Consider the following 24,810-nt stretch of genomic DNA (forward strand, 5'->3'; position numbering starts at 1 on the left):
GAATATCACAAAAAAAAAAAATATTTGACCCATTCTATGGCTTTTACCTCAGGGTATTGATTGATACATCTGTCTCGCTTCTAGAAGTTGGTCTTGTGATTCTTTCTTTCTTCCTTCCTTCCTTCCTTCCTTCCTTCCTTTCTTTTTCTTTCTTTCTTCCCTTCTTTCCTTCTTTCTTTCTTTCCTCTTTAGGGCCCCTCCTATGGCATAAGGAAGTTCCCAGGCAAAGGGTTGAATTGAAGCTGCAGCTGCCTGCCTGTGCCACAGCCACAGCAACACAGGATCTGAGCCTCATCTATTTATGAGAGTGGATTGCAACCAGAGCTGTTTAAGAAATCACCTGGGAAGACTTGTTTATTTGTTCGTTTCCTTTTTTGGCTGCCCTGTGGCATACGGAGTTCTGGGGCCAGGGATCTGATCTGAGCCGGAGTTGTGACCTATGCAGAAGCAGCTGCAGCAACGCTGGATCCTTTAACCCACTGTGTTGGGATAGGGATCAAACCTGTGACCCAGTGCTCCAGAGACACTGCTAATACCGTTTGCGCCAGAGCAGTAACTCCAGGGAAGACTTGTTTAAAATGTGAATTTCTAGTCTTTTTCCCTGCCTGGAGCCTCCAAACCTGCGTTTTAACACTCTGGGTATTTTAATATAATTATTTGTTTAAAAGGTATATGGGTAGCAGAATATGATTACTGTAAATCTGGAAGCAGAGATATTCTTTTGATGAGAAGTTCAGGAACTGAAGGAGTCATGAGATTTCCAACCCCTAAGTAATTATCATTTGAACCTCTTTCTCTCTCCTTCCACCCAGGATGTGTCTTTGCCATTAGACAGCCCCTAGTTACTCTGAGCCAACAAGAGTCTTCTGTGTTCACATGCCACTAACACAGGATATTAAAAAACCCAATGAGCTCGTACCACTGAAATATCAACACAGAATTAACTACTGGGGTCATCACTATTGCTTCTATGTTTATTAATCAAGAATAGAACTCCCCTCCCCCAGATTTATTATAGTTTCATCTGGAAAGTGACACTTATAATGGGAACAACAGCATTTCCTGATAGCAGAACACAGATACTGAGCACTTAGCATGCAATTTCATTTCATTTCTTTTCATTGCTCACCTGCTGCATAGAGAAACTAGTATAGCCATTGTACCCACATCAACATGAGCATTTAACAACATAAAGTAATAGCTTCCATGTCTGGGCCAAGTCCATTGACCTAATGGTGAGTAATTTTTGTATCTTAGCATCTTGCCAGGGCTCTTTGCAGGGGAGGTCATTGACCCAGCCAGGTCTCTATGCTCCCACATGTTGGGAATCAGCTGTTTCTTAAATTTCACCACCTTGCATATCCTATTCTGTAATGGTACTGAGCTGGTTTGTGGTCTGATTTGATGAATCTTTCAAAGAATTTGAATTTTTGGAATATGAAGACATGTTCATGGGTAACAGGAAACTGACTGTCTTGATCTTGTCCCTAAAGAAAGCAGAATAAGGGAGAGATAAATACAACTTTTTAGTGAGCCTTTATACAAAACACTATTTTTTCCAAGTCACCAAACAGTGTCTAAAGTGTTAAAAGTTCTCCTTAAATATATAATTTTTTTGGTTTAGTTCAATGATATTGCAAGAAAATGGATCAGAATTGGCCTCTGAGTTAAACCCAGTGAACAGTGAGGGAAGGTCTGTATGTCTGAGGATTATCAGCTTGCTGTTTAAAGCTGAGCACTACGATGCCCTCTCAGGTAAAGTCCTGTACATCAAAGCTCTTTACTTGGAATGAAGCAGACATTTGAGGCAATTATATTATAATCCAGATCAATCCACAGTTTGGAATTTTGAATTAACTGAATATCCATCACACTTGAACAATAAAGCGGAGCGAGAAGTGACAGCGATGACCCAGTGTTTCCTGGGGGATGAAATCTTTTCATTTTGCCCCCCTCTCCTTTTCCCTGGAACAATATTGTGTATAATTTTGTCATAAAGCAGGATCAAGTGCTCCCAAAGAATAGAGTTTAAATGATTGCCTTTGCAGCAAGTTCCTGTTGTGGCTCCGCAGAAACAAACCCGATGAGGATCCATGAGGACGTGGGTTCAATCTGTGGCCCCGTTCAGTGGGTTTAGGATCCAGCATTGCCATGAGCTGTGGTGCAGGCCAATAGCTGCAGCTCTGATTCGACCCCTAGCCTGGGAACTTCCAAGTGCTCTGGGTGTGGCCCTAAAAGAGAAAAAAAAATGATTGCCTTTTCTTTAGTTTTGATCTCTCTCCCTCTCATCTGATAAGGCCATAATTTCAGTGTATGGCATTTAGCGGCCTGCATTTAGGGGAACACATCTGTTCCCTCTCTTGGGAGGAAGGCCAATGGCTCCCTATGTTGGGATCAATAAAATAATAACTGCTCTGCCGTTTAGCAAGCATTCACTTGACTATCCCATTTAGTCTTCACCAAAACCATGAGGCAACTGCAATTATGATTCTCTTTTTACAAAAGAATAAACTGCAGCATAGGACACACTAATAACTTTTCCAAGACCATCCTATTTGTCAATGATGGAGTTGGGATTTTAGCCGCCTGATTCCGGAGGCTGTCTTCTTAACCACTTTGCTACAGGAAAAGAAGAAATATATTTATCTAAACGTGTCTATTTTCTCCTGTCAGTGAAACAGCACTTCTCAGTTTAATTATCTATATGGACCCTATCCCCTAATTCCTCAACAGCCTGAGGATTATTTGTTTTTCTTAAATGTGGGAGGAAAAGATTGGGTTTCTATGTCAAAATTAGGGAAAAATTAAAATTCAGTCTCTAGTTTCTGGAGCGCATTGGTTCTTAGAAATATTGACTTTGGCATTACTCTGTAAAATACTTTCTTGGTACATTAATAGAAAAGTTCGCAAGCAAATTAAGTATGATGTCTAATTGATCTGAAGGCTAGTTCAAACAAATTGGCTCTTGATAAATCTTTGTAAGATTTTTCAAAAGCTATTAGAAAGCAAATGAATTTACCAAAAAAATCAGAAGAATAATACAATGAGTTGTTATTTTACTAATTAGTCCCTGAGAAAGTAAAAGACAAAATAAAAAGGACTACGCAAAAAAGCTTAATTCCTACTCAACTGTTCCCTGTATCTACTGGATTTTATGCCAACCCAGCTGTTGATTTTAAGCCACTGCTGACTTTCTTGGTTTAACACCATTCTACAATTGGCTCAATTTTTCAAATTAAAGTAAATTCCAAATCAGAAATGGATTGTGTTCTAATAATTTATTCATTGGCAGCTTGGAAGTTGGAAAACATTTTGCTTCAGAAAAATAATACCTTATAAACATTGGATGGGTTCCCAAACTATCATAGAAAATTAATACTACTATATTCCTCAGCACTGTAAGTCCCTGAGCCTCTAACGGTTTAAGTGCAGAAAAGAAAACATTATAACATATATGCACTGCACGATTACACACTATGTAGACACAAGCCTGGAAAGATAGCCAGTAAATTCTCAGTGGTAGTTTTTTGGGTAGTGGGATTACGGAGGATTTTCCTTTGTATACTTTTGACTTTGTCTTTTTTATTTATTTTTAATTAAAAAAAATTTTTTAGAGCCACACCCATGGCATATGGACGTTCCCAGGCTAGGGGTATAATTGGAGCTGTAGCTGCTGGCCTATACCACAGCCACTGCAAGGCCACATCCGAGCCGCGACTGCGGTCTACACCACAGCTCACGGCAATGCCAGATCCTTAACCCACTGAGGGAGACCAGGGATCATCCTCAAGGATACTAGTCAGTTTCTTACCACTGAGCCACAACAGGAATTCCTATACTTTTGACTTTGTATATTGAGTTTATATTTTGTAATTTGCAATTTAAAAACAATGAACCTTTCGTGCTTTTATATGACCGTATATTATAGGTACATGATTTTATTCAGACAAACGGCACATCTTGCTTTGCTTCCCTCCTCCCTTTGTGAAAACACATGGCCATTGGGACACAAGGGTTGGGGGTACACTTCTTGTTTCCTTGTCTCACATCTACTCTGTTAACAAATCTTGTTGGCGCCACCTTCAAAGTATGTTTAGAAACTACATCCGGTTATTGCCCTTGGCCAAGAAATAATCATTTCTTGCCTAAATTATTTTATTTAGCTTTGAACCTGCCCCCCCCTTTGTTGTTGTTGTTGTTGTTGTTTTTAAGGCTGCACTGGGGCATATGGAGGTTCTCAGGCTAGGGATCCGATCAGAGCTGGAGCCGCTAGCCTACACCACAGCCACATCAACGCCAGATCCAAGCCGTGTCTATAACCTACACTACAGATCATGGCAACGCCGGATCCTTAACCCACTGAGCAAGGCCAGGGATCAAACCTGCGTCTTCATGGATGCTAGTCAGATTTGTTTCCACTGAGCCAGGATGGGAACTCCTCCCCTTTTTCTGTATTGTTTTCAAAATAGAGCTCCCAACATAATCTTTTTTATTTTTATTTTTTAATTGAAAAGAGTATGTTATGTGGCGCAAATCACTAGAAATAAATCCTGCGTCATTGGAAGGGAGCAGGAGGCCACTCTTAGCTCTCTGCCTTCATCTCGCTCCATCTCGCTTGCTTAACCCACTCTGCAGTCAATGCCAACCTCCTTACCTTTCCTCAAACACCAGTCATGGGCCCACCCAGGTCCCTCCCATTTGCCGTTCTCAGTGCCTGGACAGCTCCCCACTGCTCGCTCCTCCTCAGAACTCCCTGTCTCTCTTCTTTAGTCAAATAATTAAGTATCTTCTGGCCACTGAGATGAAAAATTTCAACAATGCTTGCTCTCCGAAACCTTCATTTTTCCTTTGATTGCTTTACTTTTCTCACTATCTAAAATTATAATATATATTTCATGTATTCTCATGATTATTGATTATCATGTTACAAAGGAAAAAACTCCTCATTGGCAGCACTTTTTTGGGGGGTGGGGGGCTAGGGATCGACCCTGCACCACAGCAGCAACCTGAGCTGAAGCAGTGACAATGCAGGATCCTTAGCCCTCTGAGCCACAAGGGAACTCCCTGGCAGGGACTTTTGATAATTTTGTTTCCTTCTGTATCTGCAGAGCCTAGAATCCTACCTAACATGCAGTACACCCTTCAGATGTATTTGTTGAATGAACAAATGAGTTTAATGAAAGCATAAAAAATAGACTGAAAGGACAGAAACAAAACCCATGGTAACAGTCACTGCGCAGGAGGACAAGGGAAGAGAGATGCAGGCCCTTTCTCTCCATTATACATCGAATATCTGAATAAAATATGACAACATTCTTACCGATGAATACATCGGCATTTGTAATTAGTTTCTGAGTGTTTGTATTTGTTGAAAATTTCATAAAGACCTTATTTTTACTAGCTTTCCAATACTCTCTGGATAAAGCTCTAGCATTCCGGGGAAGACCTTTTATGATGGATCCCGCTAAATCCTCTATCCTCCTTCACTCCCCTATTTTTAGTTCTCTCCATTGTGGTGATTTCTTCTATTTTTATTTTCTTGTCTTTTTTGCTCTCCTGGGATGGCCTTTCCACTTGTCTTTGCCTGTCCTTCCTGATCCAGGTTCCTCTTACTGCTCCTATTAATAGGACTTTCTACAAGTGGAATACAGTTTTTAGCTTGCCTTACATTCAGATAAAACTGGCTCAACCTTTGTATCCCACATCCTGTGGGAAGTCCAGTGCTCTTTCCAAAATTTATGAGAATTCCTGCAGTAACCATATTACTTATGGTTATCCCTCTGATTTGATTTCCTGCGACTACTGAATTAAATGACTCACTTATTCTCTCAAAGACCCTATTTATTCCATTTTCTCTTTCCCATGATAAGCTAACCATGAAACCAGGCCCTCTTTTTTTTTTTTTTTTTTTCTTCATTTGCCTCCTTCTATTCAAAAGAGACAAATGTGTACAGACTCTTGATAAAGAGTTGGGATCCCACTGGGAACTGCGAGGTAGAAATGCATGGTGGGGGGGAGGGGAGGTCATGCTCTAACAGGCTAGTGCCTGACAGTGAGTCTTGTTCCAAAGGAGCCCTTGGCTCTACCCACTACGGGGGCCACCAGCCAACTTTCCTCTTAAGGATTCCTAGCCTATCTCTCAAATGTTTTCTCAATCCCACCCATTCCCAGGCTGATCTTAAGTCCCTAAAAACCAATTCATGTATTTTGCAGAACATATTAGTTTTCTCTTTGTTTCTAGGCTTATTTGACTTATGCCTAAAATATTCTTTCTTGCTTGCTTTTTTCTTCCTTCCTTCCCTTTTCTTTCCTTCTTTCTTTTCTTTCTTTCCTTCTTTCTTTCTTTCTTTCTTTCTTCTTTCTTTCTTTCTTTCTTTCTTTCTTTCTTTTCTTTCTTTCCTTTCTTCTTTCTTTCTTCTTCTATTTCTTCTTTCTTTCTTTTTTCTTTCTTTCTTTTCTTCTTTTTTCTCTCCTCTGTCTTTTTTCTCCCCTCCTCCTCTCTCGTTCTCTCCCTTTCTTTCTCCTCCTCTCCTCCTCTCCTCTCTTCTCGCCCTCTCAATCTTTTCTCTCCTGCTCCGCTCCCTACCCTCCACCTCCCCTCTCCCCACGTCCCTCCCTCCCTCCCTCTCTCGAACCCCGTCATCCTCATCTCTTTCCCTCTTTCTATTTCTTTCCTTCCTCATTCATTCTCTGTTTCCTTCCTTCCTTCCTTCCTTCCTTCCTTCCTTCCTTCCTTTCTTTCCTTCTTCTTTCTTTCATCAAAAAAGCCCATACAAGCACCTTTTCCCACAAGAACAGTTCTTCCTCAGAGTGGCATTCTGTGTTCAGCTCCTCAACTAACTAGTCTTCTCCCTGAGACACTGCTTATTGTCATGGTCAGTTTACTCGTGTGCCTTTGTCAGTAGATGAATGTTTGGAATTTTCCTTTCAGCAGCTGGGAGCCTCAGCCCCTAGCTCAGAAAATGATCATTAATGCTTGCTGAGTAAATGAAAACCAATTGTTTCCCACTTCTTGGAGGCATCTATTAGAGGGTAAGATTTAATCTCAAATAAATTTATTTTTGATTCCTCAAACAGACATAAGTATGATATGTTATTTTGGCCTGATAACCTACTTGGTTCTATTTTTTTCCCACTAGATTAGACCTTGCTTATCCACTAGAAGGTCCTCAGTAGCCATCACAGCTCACAACTGCTTCAGGCAGATTGAACATTACCTGCAACCAAAAACGTGCTGGGGAAAGGCTCTTTGGCTGGAACCATGGCCAGCAAAAACATCTGGGGCAAACATCTTTTCTCCATGGTCTTGCTTCTTAATTGAAGAACATGCCAGGGATTTGACTGTTCCTTGAACTTCTGGAATTCCATGATTTGGATGTTTTTTCCCAGCTTTCCACGGATCCTTCACAGCTAACGAGTGAATTGGTGAGGAAATGGAATAACGTCTAACAATCATGACGTTGCCTGTAAAGGAGACACAAAATTCAAGTTTAAAAATTCTACCTTTACACTGGAGTTCCCACCTTGGCTCAACGGTTAATGAATCCGACTAGTACCCATGAGGACGTGGGTTCTATCCCTGGCCTCGCTCAGCAGGTTAAGGATCTAGTGTTGCTGTGGGCTGTGGTGTAGGTTGCAGACATAGCTCAGATCTTGAGTTGCTGTGGCTGTGGTGTAGACCAAAGACTATAATAGCTCTTATTCTGCGCCTAGCCTGGGAACCTCCATATGCTGCTGGTGCAGCCCTAAAAAGACCAAAAAAAAAAAAAAAATTCTACCTTTAATGACATCCACATTGAAAGATTGTGTTGGGAGTTCCCGTTGTGACTCAGTGGTTAACGAATCCAACTAGGAACCATGAGGTTGTGGGTTCAATCCCTGGCCTTGCTCATTGGGTTAAGGATCTGGCATTGCCATGAGCTGTGGTGTAGGTTGCAGACGTGGCTTGGATCTGGCATTGCTGTGTCTGTGGTGTAGGCCAGGGGCTACAGCTCCAATTAGACCCCTAGCCTGGGAACCTCCATGTGCTGTGGGAGTGGCCCTAGAAAAGGCAAAAAGACAAAAAATAAAAAAAATAAAAAATAGTGTGTTGATAAACATTATTGAAACTTGTGAAAAAAAACCTATTTAAAAAAATTTTTTTTGCGTAGAAGACATTCATTTACTGATTGATATATTTTGCAAATAATCGAGCCCTAATCATGAATTAAGCACTTTGTTAAAGAGATGAGGTTGTGGGAGTGAGCAACACTAAGTTCTTGCTGGCACAGATAAAGCTAACCTTCTGGGTGGCCCGTGGAAGATAAACAAATAATACATGATGAAATTCAGATAACGATAGATTCCAGGAAGACAAATAAGGCTGATAAAGGGCAGGGGACAGAGACAAATTGGGGGGGGGGCACGGATCTGGGGGCTCTTTAAATAATGTGGTCGGGGAAGACCTTCCTGAGACCGCAGAATATAAACAGAGATCTGGACATGTGGTAATAACCAAACACTATTTTAAAAGGGGGAGAACATGAATCTTCAGGAGATGCAGCTCTAGATGGCGTCCTCCCTTCTATAAGATTGTGGCCATCAAGTCTCGCATCACCTGAATGGCTACCTGTAACTGAACTGGCTGCCACCAACTGGCCCGAAATGCATGTGTTGGCCTTGTTTGGGCCCTTCATTATGAAGAATGACTATTAAATGAGAGAGGAAAGCAAGGCAGACACATGAAAGGAAGTAAGGATGCCTTGTGTGGGAGACGGGAGTTCTCCTGAAAGAGATGGGAGGATTTACGGCTTTGGTTTCTGAGGGCTTCCAATTCCATTTCCGTCCATAAGTGTTTTCTAACAAACTCTTTTCTTGAGGTGAATCATAGCTCCCTTCCTTATAATGAAACCCCCTTGATTAAAAGAGCTTTAATTTAGGGAGTCATGGTTTTTCTGCCTCTCACTTCCAACACTGTGTAAACTGACCTGAGACTGGTGATGCAACCTCTACTTAGACATCTAGTTATTACCTTGGGGCTGACAACACTGACCTCATGGGTTGGTTTCCATTTTCTGGAGCACTTAATGAATGTTTGTTGAGTCTTTATTCTTTCTCATTACAGCTTTGCTATTAACTAACATGAACATATAAGAAATCCCTGCATGGTGTTTAGGTTTTGAGAGTGTTAGGAGCACAATTTTCTCTTATTAACTTGGTGGCCCATGTCTGCAGAACACAGACAGCAAATTATATGGCCATTACAGAAAGTGGAGGTTGCCCTGGCTTTTTATAGTTTGGAAGAGCAGATGATCACATTTTAGGTAAGAATCTGGAAGAGTTTAAGTTCATTAACTGCAAATAATATTCATAAATGATCTTTAAACATTTCCTTTGGCCATGACATATCACTTTGATAATTATCTAAAAACAGGCTTATGACTTATTGATGAACATAAAAATTTCTGTTTAAGAGCATTGTAAAACAATCTCTTTATACTGAAAGGACAGCAGAGGAAATTACATTGATAACAGCAAGCTAAATTATGATCTCCAGCTTGATCGATTAGCAAATAGTCGCTTTGTTTATGTTCCTGGGTCACAAATAGTCTGTATCCTTCAGTTGCTGATCAATAAAAGGGAAAGAATATTCAACACAGCATCACTGAGTCATTAGCACAATTTCAAAGATCACTGTCCAATGCAATTTATTTGTCAGCAAAAGATACAAACAGATTGATGAGTATCAGAGGCCAGCAATTCTAGAGGGTCCCTGTAAAGAGTTGTTTCTTGGGTCTTCTTTGCAGCAAATTGCCTCTTCCCTAATAGACTCAAGGTGAGATTACGAAGGGCAGAAAGGGTGAAGGCAGCATCCCTGTAATGCGTGGACTGGATTTCATATCTATAAAACCCTGTGCGCTATTATAAGTGTTTCCAGGAGAATTTAGTTCCAAGCGATTTGCTTCCAGGTCCTCTTTAACTTTTCCCTTTTTTAAAGTGAGACATTTTTCTGATGTCACATTGTTGCCTCTCAAAAAATATGTTTATATTATTTTGTTTCCAAAAGAGGATCAGACAAATTGCTTAATCTCAAATTGCTTATGGTTGAGGGTCATATCTCCTCAACCATAAAATGAGGTGATGATCTCTAAAGGTCCTCTCTAGCAGTGCATTCCTATGATTCAGTTACAAGTATGAATTTTGATTGATATTGGCAATATCTTAATAAAACCTTTTTTTTTTTTTTCTTTTAAGGCTGCATCTGCAGCATATGGAAGTTCCCAGGCTAGGGACTGAATTTCAGCTGCAGGCCTACACCACAGCTAACAGCAATATTGGATCCTAAATTCACTGAGTGAGGCCAGGGATCTATCTTCACAGACGCTATGTCGGGTCCTTAACCCATTGAGCCACAACAGGAATTCCTATCTTACTAAAACTTCTAATAAAAACCTTACACTCAAGTCAAATATATATTTCTGACTTATCCAATGATATGAAGACAACTATGACTAGGTAACTCATGTTCAGTCAGTCTCACCTGTGCTATCTCATTTAATAGTCTCAGCCCTATGAAATAGAGTCTATCTATAATGCCATTTGCAGCAACATGGATGGAACTAGAGACTCTCATCCTGAGTGAAATGAGTCAGAAAGACAAAGACAAATACCATATGATATCCCTTATAACTGGAATCTAATATCCAGCACAAATGAACATCTCCTCAGAAAAGAAAATCATGGACTTGGAGAAAAGACTTGTGGCTGCCCGGGGGGAGAGGAAGGGAGTGGGAGGGACTGGGAGCTTGGGGTTATTGGATACAACTTGGAATGGATTTACAAGGAGATCCTGCTGAGTAGCGTTGAGAACTATGTCTAGATACTTATATTGCAACAGAAGAAAGGGTGGGAAAAAAATGTACACATGTAAGAGTAACTTGGTCCCCATGCTGTACAGCAGAAAAAATTGAAATAATAAAACAAGAAAAAGAAAAGAAATAGAGTCTATCACTAGATCACTATCTCCATTTTACAGATGAGGAGAGTTATCATAAAAGCATGTTGTATTCATACACTCACAGAATTTTACAGTTGGAATAGGCTTTGGAAGGCATCCAATCCACTCAGTTTTACATGAGAATGCTAAGATCAGGAATTTCATGTGACCTACGCAGTACTGACCAAATATTAGAAAACTAGGGAAGGGGTTCCTGTTGTGGCTCAGTGATAACCAAGCCGACTATTATCCATGAGGATGTGGTTCCATCTCTGGCCCCTCTCAGTGGGTTAAGGATCCAGTGTTGCCCTGTGAGCTGCAGTATAGATCAAAGATGCAAGTCGGATCTGGCATTGCTGTGGCTGTAGTGTAGGCCGCTGGCAGCTGCAGCTCAGATTCGACCCCTAGCCTGGGAACTTCTATATGCCATGGGAGTGGCCCTAAAAAAAAAAAAAGAGAGAGAAAAAGAAAACTAAGGGAGTTTCCGTTGTGGCTCAGCATGTTGAGGATCCAATGCTGTCTCCCTGAGGTTGTGGATTTGATCCTTGGCCTGGCTCAGTGGGTTAAGGATCCAGCATTGCTGTAAGCTGTGGCTCAGGATCTGGTGTTGCCATGGCTGTGGCATAGGCTACAGCTGCAGCTCAGATTCAACCCCTGGCCTGGGAACTTCCATATGCTGAAAGTGCAGCCATAGAAAGGAAAAAAAGAAAAAGAAAACTAGGACTGCAGCTCGGGTGGCTTCAAGTTGAGGCCAGTGTTCTTTCTACTTACATCAGTTACTTTCATAATAGAACATCACACATAAGACACACATAAATATCCTCTTTGAAATAACTCAACTGGGCTTCTAAGCACAAATTTAAATCACATTTCATGCTGTATATTATTGGTGCAACTGGCAAGCGTTCTCAAAATGTCACCAAATGTTTTTTACTAGTTCTCTTCAAACTTAATGCTTGTATTCTTATTGAAGTCACCATTCAGATACTGAAAAAGTGTGGTATCGATTGTTTATTTATATCTCAATAATTTCAAAATCTCCTTTACATTTGATGGCATTTAGACCCTGAGAGTTTAAAGGGTAATATTCTTTGTTCTTTGAACAGCGTAATGCTTATTTTAGAAGAATACAAGATATGCTAAGACCCAACTTATTTTCTCATTGGGATAAGCATCGGGAAGAGTAAATTTTAAAGGGTGTTGTTTACCTTTGGAAGTTTTTTTAACTGAGGGAAATTTTGTCCTCCAAGTGACATTTGGAATGTTTGAAGACACTTTTGATGGTCATGACTGGAGGAGGAGAAGCAGATACTATTGACATCTAGTGTTTAGAACCCAGGAAAATAAGTAAACACCCTACAATGTCCAAGACAGAATCCTACAGAATTTTTCAGTCCAAACATCAAGAGTGCAGAGGTGAAGGAAGCCTGGAGCAAAGATATATTATATATGTCCATATCTTCTTTTTCCACCAGGAAGTCTAACCTCCTTATAGGTTACTCTTTTAGTTTTACTAAATAACAAACAGACAGAACAATTTAGATCTAGATTTAGAGGGAAAAAACTTGATTGGAATCTGTTTTCAGCTTTGAAATATAGGGTCATATATTAGAGAGAGACTTCTACAGAAAAAAAAAAAAAGCTAGAAATAGAACATGTCCCATGTCCAAGCTATTCAGCACCTGTAAATGGCATTGTCTGAAGCCTTTGACAAATGATTATTAAATACTTTGAGTATTTAATTAGGTATATCAATTTTATTTGAATATACTGTGTATAGGCAAGCCCTGACAATTTAAATGTAGGCTATATTTTTCACTCTCCTAATTTCTGACTTTGTCTTCAGTCAAAATTCTTTCCCATAAAAGGCTGAGAGATTTGATTTTTCAGATTGTATCAGACATTGACTTTTAGTCTTCAGTCGGTATAGTAAGTTGAATTCTGTGGAACATATGTGCATAAAGGACAGTAATTTTTTTTGTAAAACATGGCTAAGGAACAATATCTGCCATTTGTTGTGTGTTTGCCCGATGCTATGCTAAGCACTGAGTTTATCACTGAAGTCGATTACCACAAGCATGCATGATAGGTAATATATCAGTTCCAAATGAACAAAATGAGGGTTAAAGATTTCTCATAACAGCTCTAAGTCAAGCAGCTAATGGGTGTCAGACAATTGGCATGCGTGATAGGTACTATATTGGCAACCATATTTGTCTGACTCTGATATTCATAGCTTAGCTACTTTGCAACGCTGTTCTAGCTTAATAAGTAAGCACGCCATTTGCCACATACCCATTCAGTGTTCTATCATGTAGCACTTAAATGCTTGAAGTCAAGAAAGAAATATGACTGACTTCTATAAATCTATCATCCTTATCTTCCCAGGAATATCTGGAGATAGTTTTAATGTTGCTAAAATAGGTTGCTTCAATATGCGAAAGAAAGCTTTGCCTAGGATTCAAAGCTAATGTACCAGGAGAAACAAGATGGAACTCACCGCTGTTCATACCAAATTACGCAGTTATGTGAAAGGCACAATAAACCTACCATGTAGGAGATGTTTGCAAAGGTGGGCACAGCCCGAAAGAGCTTTGGACATTTGGTACCTTGGTGTTCCCTCATAGCTGGGGTTGAATCAGTGGAAACACCTGCATGAAAGGCTGCGGGTTGTCCGGGCTCATCTTCGAGGTTACTGAGGTCTGCAACTTCCTCTTCTTTTTCATCTCCTGATTCTCCTCCTGAGTCTGGGGTTCTCTGACTCCTTGCAGCCAGCTTCATCCGGAGGGCTTGGTTCTCTTTCTCCAGCTTGTTGATCTCTGCCCGCATGTCCTGTATAACCCTCGTGAGCTGGATATTCTCTTCCATTGCCTCTTTTCAGGTGGTTCTGTTCTGCTCCTTTGGGGAGACAGGTCAACATTTGCTCATGAACCAAATGCACAATCTACTCAGTGGGACAGGTGGACCCCCCATAAACCTCCCTGAACAATAGATGTCACTCATCTCTATGCCATCTTTCAGCACCTAGGGACTTAGGCTGTCAAGGGAGGTAAAAGGTCTCCATGACTTATTCATTCTGGGTTTTGTTTTTCAGAACAGAGCTTTTCCTTGTATCTTTCATTTCAGATCCACCCCAGTTCCAGAATATTGCTTTATGTCTGCAGAGAAGAGGACACTCCAAACATTTCCAGTGAGAAACAGAGTTTCTTGTTTCTATCGTGTGCTCACCATCCTACCAGCCACTCAGTTGTTTCTCTGTTGCTATTTCTGGGATCAAACATTTCATAGAATCACCAGCTGTCACAAGCACATCAGAACTGGCACATAAGAATTATGCCTTGTCTTCTCTGTAGAATATATCATAATTCTGTACATTTGGGGGTAAAGTATTATTTTGCCACTCGTTGAATAAGCATAACTAACATAGGAAGTTATGTGAATTGAAGTGAGATTATTTAAATGTCGATAATCATCCCTAAATCCCTCAAGATAATGTCAAGGACCATATAATTACTTTTCAGTAGATTTCTATCTTATAAGAATTTTTGCTGTTATTTAGTTTCAGAGTGTTTGCCCAGGGCTGTTCTGGGAATGTAAGAAGATACAGGTTAAACATTAATCTTGAATGAGAAGAGCATACAATAGTTAACAGCTTTTACTACCAATTTCCTGAAGAGGTTTCTTTATTGAGATTGAAAGGTAGAAATCTTAGATAGCATATTCTCTGATAGCAGTACCCGTTTGGAAATTCAATTAATGTTTAAACATAAGTGCTTTTTTGCAATAGGGTAAAAATGATTAGAAAATTTTCATTGTGATAGTTTTCTCTGAACATTTGTTTCCTTTTGTTTTCTACATATATTGATTTTTAAATTTTTTGCCTATCCTATTTAATTAGGATTGGCAGGCTGATTGAGCCAAGGTTGTAGATGGAAATGACTGGAGGAAGTATTATTCCTTTTTTATTCATACAGAATTATTATAGCTATTTATTTATTTTTGTCTTTTTAGGGCTGCACCCATGGCATATGGAAGTTCCCAGGCTAGGGGTGGAATCAGAGCTATAGCCGTTGGCCTAAGCTACGGCCACAGCGACACGGGATCGGAGCCGCATCTGCGACCTACACCACAGCTCAAGGCAATGCCAGATTCTTAACCCACTGAGTGAGGCCTGGATCAAACCTGTGTCCTCAAGGGGACTAGTCAGATTTGTTTCCACTGAGCCACGATGGGAACTCCCCAGAATTATTACAGGTATTTAAATTTTATGATGTGTTTACTAACAAGTTGGTCTAAAAAACCAATGCAGCTGTTTTGATATACTACTTCTATTTGCATTTAAATGAATTTCATTAAACATTGTGTGCCAGGCATGCTAGAGGCTAAGTGGTTGTGGAAATAGGGAGTATGGAGTAAGATAGATCTTAAAGGTAATTTAGTCTAACCACCTAGCAGGTATTTAAGTCTGGTCCACAATATCTCTGCAATGGACTATTGACCCTATGGTTGAATATTTCTTCTATAGGAGAGTCCCCTTCCTGCCAAGGTACATGACTTACTTTTTTTTTTTTTTTGCCTTTTCTAGGGCCACACCGGCAGTTACATGGAGGTTCCCAGGCTAGGGGTCTAATCGGAGCTGTAGCCGCCTGCCTACGCCAGAGCCACAGCAAGGCGGGATCCGAGCTGTGTCTGCAACCTACACCACAGCTCACGGCAACGCCAGATCCTTAACCCACTGAGCAAGGGCAGGGATGGAACCCGCAACCTCATGGTTCCTAGTCAGATTCGTTAACCACTGTGCCACAAGGGGAACTCCACATTTAGAAATCTTACTTTTTGGCATCCATATAGGAAGAGAAGAGAGAAAACTGTCACTGTATGCAGATGACATGATACTATACATAGAAAACCCTAAGGACTCAACCCCAAAACTCCTTGAACTGATTAATAAATTCAGCAAAGTAGCAGGATAGAAGATTAACATTCAGAAGTCAGTTGCATTTCTGTATACCAGCAATGAAATATTAGAAAAGGAATACAAAAATACGATACCTTTTAAAATTGCACCTCACAAAATCAAATACCTCGGAATACACCTGACCAAGGAGGTAAAGGACCTATATGCCGAGAACTATAAAACTTTAATCAAAGAAATCAAAGAAGATGTCAAGAAATGGAAAGATATTCCATGTTCCTGGATTGGGAAAATCAATATTGTAAAAATGGCCATACTACCCAAAGCAATCTACAGATTCAATGCAATCCCTATCAGATTACCCATGACATTTTTCACAGAACTACAACAAACAATCCAAACATTTATATGGAACCACAAAAGACCCAGAATCGCCAAAGCAATCCTGAGAAACAAAAACCAAGCAGGAGGCATAACTCTCCCAGACTTCAAGAAATACTCCAAAGCCACAGTCATCAAAACAGTGTGGTACTGGTATCAAAACAGACAGACAGACCAATGGAACAGAAGAGAGAATCCGGAAATAAACCCTGACACCTGTGGTCAATTAATCTTTGACAAGGGAGGCAAGGACATCAAATGGGAAAAAGAAAGTCTATTCAGCAAGCATTGCTGGGAAACCTGGACAGCTGCATGCAAAGCAATGAAACTAGAACACACCCTCACACCATGCACAAAAATAAACTCCAAATGGCTGAAAGACTTAAAGACACAACAGGACACCATCCAACTCCTGGAAGAAAACATAGGCAAAACACTCTCTGACATCAACCTCATGAATATTTTCTCAGGTCAGTCTCCCAAAGCAACAGAAATTAGAGCAAAAATAAACCCATGGGACCTCATCAAACTGAAAAGCTTTTGCACAGCAAAGGAAATCCAAAAGAAAACAAAAAGACAAGTTACAGAATGGGAGAAAACAGTTTCAAATGATGCAACCAACAAGGGCTTAATCTCTAGAATATATAACCAACTTATACAACCCAGCAGCAAAAAAGCCAATCAATCAATGGAAAAATGGGCAAAAGACCTGAATAGACTGTTCTCCAAAGAAGATACACAGATGGCCAGCAAACACATGAGAAAATGCTCAACATCGTTGATTATGAGAGAAATGCAAATCAAAACTACCATGAGATATCACCTCACACCAGTCAGAATGGCCATTATTAATAAGTCCACAAATCAAAAGTGCTGGAGGGGCTGTGGAGAAAAGGGAACCCTCTTGCACTGTTGGTGGGACTGTAAACTGGTACAGCCACTATGGAGAACAGTTTGGAGATACCTTAGAAACCTATACATTGAACTTCCATATGACCCCGCAATCCTACTCTTGGGCATCTATCCAGACAAAACTCTACTTAAAAGAGACACATGCACCCGCATGTTCATTGCAGCACTATTCACAATAGCCAGGACATGGAAACAACCCAAATGTCCATCGACAGAGGATTGGATTCGGAAGAGGTGGTATATATACACAATGGAATACTACTCAGCCATAAAAAAGAATGACATAATGCCATTTGCAGCAACATGGATGGAACTAGAGAATCTCATACTGAGTGAAATGAGTCAGAAAGACAAAGACAAATGATATCACTTATAACTGGAATCTAATATCCAGCACAAATGAACATCTCCTCAGAAAAGAAAATCATGGACTTGGAGAAAAGACTTGTGGCTGCCTGATGGGAGGGGGAGGGAGTGGGAAGGATCGGGAGCTTGGGCTTATCAGACACAACTTAGAATAGATTTACAAGGAGATCCTGCTGAATAGCATTGAGAACTTTGTCTAGATGCTCATGTTGCAACAGAAGAAAGGGTGGGGGAAAAAATATAATTGTAATGCATACATGTAAGGATAACCTGACCCCCTTGCTGTACAGTGGGAAAATAAAAAAAAAAAAAGAAAAGAAATCTTACTTTTTAATTAAAGTTATTTACTTTGATTAAAAATTGGCTTCCATGTAGTTTGTTGCTAGTTCTCCTCCTTGGAGAGGATATGTGACAAATTTAATCCTTGTTTGTGTTTTGGTTTTTGCTTTTTAGCGCTGCACAAGCGGCATATGGAAGTTCCCAGGCTAGGGGTCAAGTGGGAGCTACAGCTGCCAGCCTCCACCACAGCCACAGCAACTCGGGATCTAGGCCGTGTCTTGGACCTTCACCACAGCTCACAGCAACGCCAGATCCCCCACTGAGTGAGGCCAGGGATTGAATCCACATCCTCATGAATACTAGTTGGATTCCTTCCTACTGAGCCACAATGGGAATTCCGACTAAGCCTTGCTTTAATGAAAATTCTTGTTCCATCATGTTCTAATGAGTCTCTACTCACCAGAATAAACATTCCAGTTTTTTCAATGTTTGTCATCTATTGTGGGTTCATGAACCTTGTGTCCATCATGGCCACTGTCTTTTGAATATGTTTCCATTTTTTTGGAAGGCCTCTTGAACTAGGATAACCAGGTCTCAATGCAGTCTCCTTCTGGCATCTGACTAGTCTGGAGTATGCTACCATAGCTTCTTCTGTAAAGTGTTCTGTAGAACAAAAATGGGCAGTAAAAACCATTCTTGAAGTTATTTGCAGAACAGCAAAGCAGGAAATAAAAAATAACTCGTATAATTTTTGAAACTATCAAAATGGTTATCATTATTCATTGACAATTTGACTTTATAACTAGAAAGCCCAAGAAAATGAATAAAAAAATTTATTTTGTAATCTACTTGTATGCTATAAAATAAACATTTAAAAATCAGTAGTTTTCCAAAGTACTATCACTATGTATTTATAGAGTAAAATATTGTAAATTATTCCACTGATAATTGGCCCACACATATAAAAACCCTAAGAAATTATCTTTTTAAAAGTTTGTAAGGTTTATAATGAAGCAAATGCAGTATTTTACTGAGATAGAAAACTTAAGAGAATGAAAAATATGCTGTTGGTGAGAGGATTGTAATTTTAAGGGATTCTTAATTGAATTTCTAATGTATAGGTTTAGTTAAAGCCAAAATTATTTTTTTAAAAAAAGAAATTGATGAAATCATTCTAAAGATTACCTGGAGACAACAGTTTTCAAGTATGTGAAAATGGAGAATATTTGTGGGCCATTGTCTTATTAAATTTTTTAATGGAGAATGAAGCAAATATTAAAATAGAGTATGAAAGTAAATAATAAAAAATGAAATAATAATAAAAATAATGAAAATAATAATAATAAAAAATAATGAAAACAAGTAGAGGATGAAGCAAATGTTAAAATAATGGAAACAGTAAATATTGATGAATTTGCAGACAGGACAAAGTTACAGTCGGTTCCTAGAAGAAGTAAAAATGGCAAAAGATGTGGGAAAAGCTCAACATCACTAGTAATTTTGCCAATTAAAATAATGAAATACTTTTTTTTGAAAAGCCTAAATTAATAAAGATTATGAAAAAGGAAGAAAATTAATGGAAATACTGACTAATCATTGACATGCCTTTTTGATAAAGAATTTATCAATGAGTATCAAGAATATGTTAAAAATTCTTCATTGTAGACCTTTAAATTCTACCTTATAGATGCTACCTAAGAGAGTAATTACATTTAAAGATTTTTATGAAAGAATGCTCATTGCCATACTGAAACTTTGGAAATCATCTAAATGTTCAAAATAGGGGAATGAATAAATAAAATAGGATCAAGCCATAAAATGGAACAGTATTTTGAACCTGAAAATGTAGAGTGAAAAAGTAGTATATATGAAAGAGTAAATTCAAAACCATGTAAAAAGCATTAGAGGAGTTCCTGTTGTGGTGCAGTGGTTAACGAATCTGACTAGGAACCATGAGGTTGCAGGTTCGATCCCTGGCCTTGCTCAGTGGGTTAAGGATCTGGCATTGCCATGAGCTGTGGTGTAGGTTGCAGACGTGGCTTGGATCTGGCATTGCTGTGTCTGTGGTGTAGGCCAGCGGCTACAGCTCCAATTAGACCCCTAGCCTGGGAACCTCCATATGCCATGGGAGCGGCCCAAGAAATGGCAAAAAGACAAAAATAAATAAATAAATAAATAAATAAATAAATAAATAAATAAATAAAAATAAAGCATTAGAAGGAACTATCCTGAAAGGAAAATAATTCTTATTTCTGTGTGGTAAGACTTTGGATGATTTTTATTTATCCTTATATGCTATCTGAAACAAAAAGAATTCAGCAGGAGTTTCTGTTGTCGTGCAGCAAGTTAAGGATCTGATATTGTCTCTGTGAGGCTGCGGGTGTGATCCCTGGCCTCCATCAGTGGGTTAAGGATCTGGCTTTGCTGCAAGCTGTGGTGTAGATCGCAGACGTGGCTTGGATCCTGTGTTGCTGTGGCTGTGGTATAGGCTGGTAGCTGAAGCTCTGATTCGACCCCTGGCCTGGGAACTTCCATATGCTGCATGTTTGGCCATAAAAAGAAAAAAAAACATGAAAGACAATGAAGAAATAATTAAAATAAAATAGATAATATGAAAGATTTATTTAAATGAACTGACATTACTTTTTGGGGGGACTTTTTGTTGATGTTTGATTATGTCAAATGGGGATTAAGTCAAATGGCTAGTGAGAACTGGAGTTTTTTTCTTATTAAATTAGCTTTAGTCTTTAGTGGCTGTCATAATTATGAAAATTTCGATATATGAGTGAAAAGTATTCAGAATTAGCAAATTTTTTATGTAAATGCTAGGATGGAGTCTATAATTACTCATGATTTATTTTGAAGGGTGTGGATGGATGTCTTAGGTAGTGAGACATCCTGGGCTCTGAGAGTTCTGCTTTGGGAACTGATCTGTTCAGTGGAATAGATGGAGTAATGGGACTTATGAGAAAGGAGAAGAAAAGGAGAGTGGGACCGATGGAGAATTCCAATGGTATGCTCTGGAGATGCAGACAGCAAGAGGAAACAAGTGTCTAAAGACCATGGCAGTAGCTAACAGGTAATAATCAGGCAAGAACCTTGCTTGAGGATCCAGCCTGAAGGAAGCAAGTGCAAGGAGCTGTTGGCATGTCGAAGAGCCTTGACCACTGCCACCGTGACTCCTTGATGGCACTTTAAGTCTTTCTCTCTCTTTTTTTGTTTTAATTTAATTTTATTGGGGTGTAGTTGACTTGCAACGTGTTAGTTTCAAGTGTATAGAAGAAGTGAACCGTCACACATATGCATACATCCATTCTTTTTTCCCATATAGGTGATTACAAACTATTGGGTAGATTTTACTGTGCTATGCAGTACATTCTCATGTATCATCTCATTTTTTTTTGTATCATCTCATTTTATACAGTAGTGTGTATATGTCTTTCTCACCCTCCCAATTCTTCTCTCCCCCGAATGGTTTCACCTACGGTAACCATAGCTTGGTTTTGAAATCTGTCAGTTTGTTTCTGTTTTTTAAATAAGTTCTTTTGTATCATTTTTATTAGATTCCACAGATAAGTGATATCACATGATATTTGCCTTTCTCTGTCTGACTTTAGGTCTTTCTCTTAAACTACCAAAATGAAAACTGTGGATCCTATTTATAGAAGAGTGGTCTTCAGACTCCTCAGCATCCCCTGGGGGGACTTGCTTAAAATGCAGGTCTATGGGCCCAACCTTAGACCCACTGGGACTCCTTTGCGGCAGATTTGTACATCACATTGTAAGATGCTCCCTAGGTTATTCTTTCTCTTTTATTTTTATTTTATTTTATTATTTTTTTTCCTTTTTAGGGCCACGCCTGTGGCATATGGAGGTGAAATAGAGTTTTAACTAAAGAACAACCCTCCCTTGGCTAAGAAGGCAGCTGCAAGCCTTTCCAGCTATGCTCATCACTATACCACCCTTCTTGTAATAATGTCGCAACTGTGTGCCCTATGTCCAAGCCAGCAGCCCTGCTAATCATGTACCCAACATGGCTTATCAGTTCCGCTTCTGTAACCTTGCTCGCTCAGTTTCTTAGGGAGGAACACTGTCTACTTGGGGATGGGGGGAGGTCCGGGATGCTTACATGGGAAAATCGAGACCATGTAGTGCATAAAAGTTACTGAGAACAAAGACCTGGTGCTCAGACTCTGGAGGTGACTCCTCTGAGCCCTCACCGGTGCTGAATAAACCTTGCTTTTCCATATCTCCGAGTGCTGTTTGTCTCCTTTCATTGCCACGGTTTTTGCAGTTTCGGCAACAGAGGTTCTCAGGCTAGGGGTCGAATCAGAGCTTCAGCTGCAAGCCTACACCACAGCCACAGCAATGCCAGATCTGAGCTGCATTTGCGACCTATACCACAGCTCACAGAAATGCCAGATCCCTGACCCACTGAGCGAGGCCAGGGATCGAAGTCACAACCTCACAGTCAGATTTGTTTTCACTGCGCCACAATGGGAACTCCTCCCTAGGCTATTCTTATGCTAACTAAAGTTTTAAAACGAATGTTCTTGAACAGCACTATTCAACAGAAATAAATGTCAGCAAACCATTGCAAATTTTCTAGTAGCCACATTAAAAAAGTAAACAAATTAATGTTTTTTTCACACAAGAATATTTTCCTTCAAGAATATTAGCATTTCAGAGTTCCCGTCGTGGCTCAGTGGTTAACAGATCTGACTAGGAACCATGAGGTTGTGGGTTCAATCCCTGGCCTTGCTCAGTGGGTTGAGGATCTGGTGTTGCCATGACCTGTGGCGTAGGTCGCAGACACGGCTCGGATCTCGTGTTGCTGTGGCTCTGGCGTAGGCCCAAGACTACAGCTCTCATTAGACCCCTAGTCTGGGAGCCTCCATATGCCTCGGGATCGGCCCTAGAAAAGGCAAAAAAAAAAAGACAAAAAAAGAATATTAGCATTTCCACAGACAAAGGTAAAAATTGCTAATGATATTTTGCATAGTTTTTCTCATGCTGTCTTTATTTACTTGTTTGTTTATTCATTTTTTGTCTTTTTTTTTTATTGCCTTTTCTAGGGCTGCTCCTGTGGCAAATGGAGATTCCCAGGCTAGGGGTCTAATTGGAGGTATAACCTCAGGCCTACGCCAGAGCCACAGCAACACAGGATCTGAGCCGTGTCTGCGACCTATACCACAGCTCAGGGCAACGCCGGATTCTTAACCCACTGAGCAAGGCCAGGGATCAAACCCACAACCTCATGGTTTCTAGTTGGATGTATTAACCACTGAATCATGACGGAAACTCCTCATGCTGTCCTTAAAGTCCAGTATGCGTTTTACACTGAGAGCCCATCACAATTCAGATATCAAATTTTCGTTGGAAATACTTTGATCTGTATTTAGATTTCATCAAACTGACAGTTGAAAAAGTGGATTTGTGTGCCCAAGTGGTTCCAAACATACTTAGATACCCTTCAGCATCAGTCAGTCATCTGCATGGCAGCCTCCAGTGATTGTCCAGCTCAGTGGGAATAGAAGGCAAGTCCCCACAGTGACCACAGTTTCTCATGTGACCCAGTAGTTGACCCTCCTCTGACTTCCTCTGCTACCTCTCCTGTTCCACCCTGCTGCTCTGCTCTAGTCTTAATGGCCTTCTTATTTCCATAAACACTCCAGGCACATTTCTGCTTTAGCACCCTGGGCCCAGCTGTCCACATGTTTGAAAATGCTCCCCCTAAGTAGTCCCATGGCTAATTCCCTGATCTTCTCCATCAGCAAGTCAACCTCATGCCTCCAGCCTCCAGGAAGTGTGGGCACTGTGGACGTGGGGAGGAAACCCTGGTTCTTTCTGCATCTGAAGATAAAGTTTTTAAAAAGATTAACTGCATTAGAATATCTGCTTTCTAGAGAATGGTGAGTTGGCATCAAGTGCCTTCCTTCCATCCTCCGCAAGCAGATGACACAACATGTCTTTTTTTCTGGACATAAAATCATGCCTTCCTGGAATATGGTGTGGAGGGTTGACATGTGGCTTCTCTTATCTGTCAGAACCTTCAGTTTTAGTCAGTGACAGAGGATGGGCAAAGTCAGAAGAGAACTCAGGGATTTTGGCTACATCATCACCACTCAACCACGTGTCCTTCTGTGTGGCGGTACCCCATTGCCTTACTCTTTAAGATATAAAAGAACAATGTCACCTATGTGAAATCTTATGTTTCATTTTTCAAGCAGTCATACACCCTGCTGTTATAAATTATTTAAACGGCTGCTCAGAAATTCTACTTTTGCAGCATTTGCTGAGAATTCACTTTGACCTTGAACTTGATATGTAGCTATTGTCAGAGTGATTTCCCAGGTGACCGGAAGCATCTGCTGTTGCACTGAGCCCAGACTCAGAAGCAGATTTGACAGTCTGCCATCTCGCTGTCTTTTTGACATCTGAGTACCACACAGTGGCAGAGCAGTCATGTGGAAAGGAAGGAGGAGATGAAAAGTTTTTGACGGGCACAGCCTCCCTGAAATGCTGATAAGCCTGCGAGAGGGATGTTTAAGAGTGCCCTGGGTCAACTCACATGGAAGATATTATCTGCCTCCCTGTTCAGCCAGATGTGAGATGATCTTGGCTTGGCTAGCTTTGTGTGCATGGAGAGACTTTCACGGAGAAAGATACAGGAAGGAACCTCCATTGTCTGATAGCCTACTACTGGCCTGTGCTGAGTTTCCGATGAGAATACGAACTTCAAGGCTTCCCAGAAATGAGCACATGAGCAAAATTTGAACTAATGTAGTGGACAAGGTGGATATTCTGGGTCCTAAGGTCCTAATTTCAACTCTATCACTGTCTTATGTTTAAATCTTACTCATAAAATAGAGACAGGTAAAATAAATGAAAAATATGCTGGGTTCAACAACTGTGTAGTTCCAGCCATCAGTCGCCATGAAGAAATATCGCTCTAACGTTTCTATCTCTAGCTCTGTTTATT

The 24,810-nt window shown here is 40.1% G+C and overlaps 1 protein-coding gene across 1 annotated transcript; it reads right to left on the minus strand.

Moving 5' to 3' along the window:
• Positions 1-1,363: 1,363 nt before the first annotated feature.
• CCDC195 (coiled-coil domain containing 195) lies at positions 1,364-13,843 on the minus strand. The gene is made up of 3 exons (XM_047770496.1): positions 13,585-13,843; positions 7,218-7,464; positions 1,364-1,487 (listed from the first exon to the last, which is right to left on the minus strand). Exons 1-3 carry the CDS (start codon positions 13,841-13,843, stop codon positions 1,364-1,366), a joined length of 630 nt encoding a protein of 209 aa, XP_047626452.1.
• Between the last annotated feature and the right edge of the window lie 10,967 nt (positions 13,844-24,810).

This window comes from Phacochoerus africanus, chromosome 3 (assembly GCF_016906955.1).
Source record: "Phacochoerus africanus isolate WHEZ1 chromosome 3, ROS_Pafr_v1, whole genome shotgun sequence".
Classification (NCBI taxonomy): domain Eukaryota; kingdom Metazoa; phylum Chordata; class Mammalia; order Artiodactyla; family Suidae; genus Phacochoerus; species Phacochoerus africanus.